General features: G+C 29.7%; 1 protein-coding gene across 1 annotated transcript; it reads left to right on the top strand.

Annotated features, from left to right (window-relative positions):
• The first annotated feature begins 3,689 nt into the window (after positions 1-3,689).
• Positions 3,690-6,220, top strand: LOC103571934 (probable WRKY transcription factor protein 1). Its single transcript, XM_008550289.2, has 4 exons — positions 3,690-3,772; positions 4,848-5,054; positions 5,433-5,844; positions 5,920-6,220. The coding sequence occupies exons 1-4, from the start codon at positions 3,737-3,739 to the stop codon at positions 6,081-6,083; spliced, it is 819 nt and encodes a 272-aa protein (XP_008548511.2). The 5' UTR covers positions 3,690-3,736; the 3' UTR covers positions 6,084-6,220.
• The last annotated feature ends 42 nt before the right edge of the window (positions 6,221-6,262 follow it).

The following is a 6,262-nucleotide window of genomic DNA, read 5'->3' as shown; positions in this document are numbered from 1 at the left end:
TGACATTTGTTTTTTTTTTTTTTTTTTTTTTACAATAGGACTCATTATTTAATCAGATTTATAAAAAATCCTGTAAAATTTTTTAGTATGTATTTGTTGATAAAATAAATAAAACGCATCGAGTAACTTTAATTTATTTGGTATTAAATACTGAAATGAAAATAAATGAAAAGTACAACAGAAAAAAATAAATCTAAGCAATACTTTTCCATAAAATAGTTGACAGAGTTATTTGACCCTCGAGAAGGATTTAAAGGTCAACTCTGTAGTTGTCTTGCTCTTTTCTTGCAGTAGGAGTGTCTCATTCTTGGCTATGGCGTGGAATAGTGGGGATAAAGTTCTATAGCAGGAGAGTAAGGGGAAAACGTTTAGGGGTAAAAGTTGGTGGTAAGGAAGGTATAGGAAGGAAACGATAGAGGGTAACTATAATCGTAGAATTTTTCCACATTCTTTTTCGATCTGTTGGCCACACCACCAATTTTTTAAATAGAGTGAAACCTAAACTTACAATTAACCTTCTTAATAAGACAATTTATAGATAAATTAAGAAAAATATAGATAACCCGAACTGGGAATCGAATTGGTGTTATAAAAACTTGAACTGGTATTATAAAAATCAAAAAAGTTTATAGATAAATTGAAAAAAAAATTTTTTTATTTTTAACTCTATAGATTTGTACAAGCAGAATATTCGTATGCTTCAACTAACACAAAAAAGTTTATTAAACCAAGAGAAAAATTTCTTGGGAGAGTAATTCAGTGTTCACCACTAGATGGCGCCTACCATTTGTAGTGTCCCTGGTAAGAAACTTATTTTACAAGTTTTATATTCCAAATTTGATAACAGTATTGGTACCAATATTTTTCTGTCATACGAATTATTTGATACGTATGAATTAATCGATATAATTCCTTTATTAATAATATTATATTGAATGTAATAACTATAAATCATTGTTGTAAACATAATGAATAAATAGTTAAAGCGTTTATGCGCTATAATTTTAGAGTTAAGATAATCGCTGGACACGGAAGTGGAGTTACACCTGCCATGCCAAACTGTGTAATGCAGTACTCAGAGATCCTAGAGAAGCATATCCACCGAGTAAAGAACAGAAAAGTGAGTGTGCCAAGGGAAAAACGAGAGTATAAGTTGAGAGTATGAGTAAAACTAAGAGATGAAAAGAATAAGAAAGAAAAAAAAATAAAAGTTTTATTCCATTGCGATAGCACTTACGACTTACGTATAAAACGAGCAAACGAGATTGCATCTAGACCAGTAGTAGCAGCAGCAGCAGCAGTAGCAGCACTAGCAAACTACCACTACTATATACTCTTTACTTATATACAGAGATATAATGTGTGCACTGGACGTATATTATTATTATTATTGTTATTGTTATTATTATAGTTGGTCTTACTACTTGGTTAAGCTAGAACAAGACTACAGAACTGATGTGGTTTAATGCGACTTCCGACTTATTGTTGACAGTTTATTCTCAGACTTAAAGTCATTCTGAATAATGATAATAATAATTATTATTATTATCTAACTTATCGCTTAATAATAAATGCTCAGTCATCCAATTTACAAACGTTTAAGTTAACTTGTTTAATACGCTTGAATATGACTATATATTATGTTAAAGCAATATCGATTATTATTAGATGTAAAAGGCAATACATCTGATGCTGTCCTATTTACAACTTTACTACTATCTTTAAGATAATATACATGCTACTTGAAGCTCATATCAGTTGAAACAACTATATTATAACTATATATTTAACTTGATGTATTATAACTTGTAATATAGACTATTATTATACAATTAGATTCAAAGTTAAACTTTTTTATAAATTATCTAACATCACTATAATAAAAAATAAATAAATACATTAAAAGGCTAATCAAGCTCTTGAAATATTTATCGTAATTGAAGGATTTAAACTCAATTGGAATCCTTGTTGAGTATAAACTTTAGTATTTATATTAGGTATAGTAACAATATCAGTGTATACTATAGTAGATAGAGGTGGTCGGACAGTCGGATGGTCGGATGGTCGGATGGTCGGATGGATGGATGGATGGATGGACGGACAGACAGGCAGTAAAATTATTCACTTTCTCTGATTGCGAGTGAACCGATTAACTTTGAATCACCCGCTCCGCGTGATATTATCTCGTTTAAATTTGACGCTTCTCAGTTCTCAGTTGTTATTTGTATTTCTTTCTCTTTATTATCTCTTCAACTGTTTATTGCTCAACCACAATATAATTTCGTAATGAATAAACAAGGGAAATAGCTATTCGCTAAGGGCCCTTTTCATCAGAAACCGAGAAGCGAATAAACATTATAGAACTCACCCAGCGCATAATTAAATAACGTAATACTCACGAAATGTATTAACCAAAGCATAACCCGCCCACCTTTCCAACTACTTACCTCCTGCTCTTACTCCTGCTCCTGCTCCTGCTCCTGTTTCCTGCCTTAACTGTTTCATTTCTACATCTGTATGTTATTCTTTGCTTATAAAATATAAATTTTAATTGTCAAGTACATATACACAATTAACCTATTCTACACTCTACACTATATAATTATTTAAAAATTTAAGATAAGATATATTTCTTAACAATAAACTAATAAATATTACTATTTAAACTGTAACTTTTACTAATATTTTTAATTCCCAAGAGCAATAACACCATACAAACAAAAGATAATAATATTAAATATATATATATATATATATATATATATATATATATATATATATATATATATATATATATATATATATATATAAATAAATATAGGCCATTGTAAGTAACAGGAATTTATACATCAGATAATTATTAATATTTTGTTTCATGAGTGATCATCTCTGAGTATAAAGGACATGCTTTTACGCACACGCAATTAAATAAATATATACATATAGATAGAATAAAATGGGTAATAGCTGCGGGTGGTAGTATCAGTACGGGACCGCTTTAATTAACTTTCAATTACCCAATTAGTTTGAATTAAACAAAAAATAAAAAAAAAAACACGTAATAATAATTATAACAATAAAATAAGGAGATAAAGAATCCATGCAGAGAATAAAAGAAAGAATAAGAATAAGAATAAGAAGAAGCTCACTATATTGCACGAGGTTCTCCCACGCTGTGAGGTAACTAGCTTTCTCCATGTGAGTGAAACACTAATGTAACATAACTTTGTTGCTCGAATCGTCTCTCCCGAAATCATAACCTCAGTAACAACAATAGACTGAAAAATAAAAGCCTAACATTTTCACACTGATCTCTTTAATTCCTTTTCCCACCTCTTTAAGCTCCTCCCACTTTTGTGTCATCTTAATTCTTTGGTAAAAATCCCCCTCTACAACTCAACTATTTTGTTTCTTTTTTATTTTTTTTTTTTTCTTTATCGTTGAGTTGTGTGTGAAACCAGTACACACAAAGTCATATACTCAGATACATATATATTAAAATGTCTGAATGCTTGATTCCTCTATGGCATACCCATGTAGTTCGCAGATCTTACACATTATACTAACCTCACCTCACCTCACCTCATCCAATGATTCACCACGTGTGTGTATGCAGTACAACTAGCGTGTAATCCACACAGGAAGCGAGTTACAGTGCAAGTTAAGCCGCTTGTTGTATAAAAGCCCCGTTGAGATCTCACAAATCTCCACAATTCAACTTTGATCCGGTGCTGATATGTGCGTCAAAAATATGAACACTGTGATGCGACAGGTAACTACCGAGTCGCTTTATTTAAATATATATTTATTTTATTTATTTCCTCACTTAATACTCGGGATTATTGTCATTTTCATTTTCATTATTATTATTATTATCATTTTTTATTTTTTAATACAATTTTCATTGGTTTTTTTTTTTTTTTAGTGATTTTTTTTTTGAATGTGTCGAGCGGGCTCAGTGAATTCGTGATTTTACTTATTATTATAGTTATTAAATATTTTTAATATCAAATCATTTTATTTAATTAAAATTATTTGAATAATTATTTATGTGAAGTAACATTAATTAATATGATCAAAGGATTTCGCGGGTTTATTTTAATGTGATATTATTCAGATTTATGTGAAATTATTTTCGTATATGTATTCAAAAGCTATAATATAATGCGAGAGAAATAACAGATGATTATTACACAGTGATGAAAAGTATACAAAATATCATTTTCATTATTGTTACTATTATCTGTTTGATTCGTTAATTTATTTAGTTAATGTTTAAAAAATTTAATGTTCAGAGAGTGAAAGTATCAATTGTAATTAATGAATATTTTTTGATATATCTTGAATTTTAAACTGGTTATGAAGTATAAAAATAAATATTAAGAAAAATTGATATTGCAAGCAGTCGCTTAAAAAGTATAAAAATTAACGTGAAAATATTTCATCTGAATTCCAACATGTCTGAAATGATTTTAACGTGGATACAGACCGTGAAAGAATTCCAGAATAAAAATTTTATTATTTTTAACATAAAGTTTGTAAAATTTTAAAAATGAAAATGAAAAAAAAAAGTATAATACTAAAATAATATAGGTAATGTGTAAATGAAATTAGTTAAAAATTAAGGTATGAGGCATGAGAGTGAGATAATGAAAGAGAGATAGAGAGAGCGAATGATAAAGGATTGGCTATTGGCAGTAGTAATTTAAATCAATAGAGCAGAAACCGCTGTTGAGTATACATTGGGGTATTAATTTAAGTTGTTTCACCAGTCAGTACCATCAGTATAATAATAGTAACTAGTAACTCTATTTCTACTCAATGTCTACTCTGTTTCTGTGTGATAGATAACACTGACGTTGATGGTGAGTAGTCTAGGGATGGTTTACTGCGAACCACCGTTGAGTAACCAATATGGCGTTCCTGCAAATTTACCGGTAAGCAGCAATCACGAATCTCAGGGAGGCATAACAAATAGCTACGGTGCTCCATTGGGACCATCTCCTGATGGTCATACTCATCACGACGAGCATCAGGACTACATTGACAGTCAGGTATTGCTACCACTACAATTACTACACTTATTTGTTTCAAAGTTATAGCCTACTACAATTCTATACTTACTCTCTCTCTCTCTCTCTATATATATATATATATATATATATATATATGATAACCAGTAAACCTCAAGCCCAGTGACTATAACAATAATTGCTTCATACTACACAACTACCCTGTACTAATTAATCAAATAAACGCTTAATGAATTATTTATTAAGAGAACGTATAAATGGGAACGAACAGGCTCAAATATCAATGATTAATTAGCAAAAAATAATCTACAAACATCAGACAGCTTTTAATTTAAATAAGCTTAAACTGTTTGAGTATAAACATTAAAAATAAATAATTATTTTTTTTTTTTTTTTAAGCCAAAATCATATGAATTTGGATACGCAGTTAAAGATTCAGCAACGGGTAATGATTTTGGACGACAAGAAACTAGTGATGGTGAAACGGTACGAGGAGAGTATCGGGTACAACTTCCGGACGGAAGAATTCAGATAGTCACGTATACTGCTGATTGGCGAACTGGATTTCATGCGGACGTCAGATATGAGGGTGAAGCTACTTATCCAGATCAATATAATACTGGATATAACAACAACTTAAACAATAATAATAATAATAATAACAACAATAATGGATTCAACAACAACAACAACTTAAACAATAATAATAACAATCTTGGTTATAACAATAATAATTTTAACAATTATAACAATGCCCCTGGATACAACTACGATAATCCAAATCCAAATCCTACCAATACTTATCAAAGAGGTAATTACAATTACAAATTTAATTAATATTATAAATAATTTATAATAACACAAATTTTATTTATTATCAATACAGGTTACAATTACAATCCCGGCAATCAAGGACCATACAATAATAATAACAATTATCAATTTGGATCACAAGGGCACAACCAATACAATAATGGTTACTCTGGAAGTAATTCTTTTGGATCTCAAGTACCACCACGGCCAACCTATGGTACACCACAGTTTCACTGAAATTAAACACTAATATATGTCAGTTAATATACTTTTAAATGGATTTAAATGTCGTCAAAGAGAACAACAGCCATGACGTTTATTGATTCATCCGTTGTGGTAACGAGAAATTTATTTCGAGGGTTGGAGAACAAAAAACTAAGTGACAAATCAACACACTATATACATCATTTTTTTTT

Source organism: Microplitis demolitor, chromosome 7 (assembly GCF_026212275.2).
Source record: "Microplitis demolitor isolate Queensland-Clemson2020A chromosome 7, iyMicDemo2.1a, whole genome shotgun sequence".
Taxonomy (NCBI): domain Eukaryota; kingdom Metazoa; phylum Arthropoda; class Insecta; order Hymenoptera; family Braconidae; genus Microplitis; species Microplitis demolitor.
The sequence above is the reverse complement of the archived record's forward strand: the minus strand, read 5'-3'. Positions and strand labels throughout refer to the sequence as shown.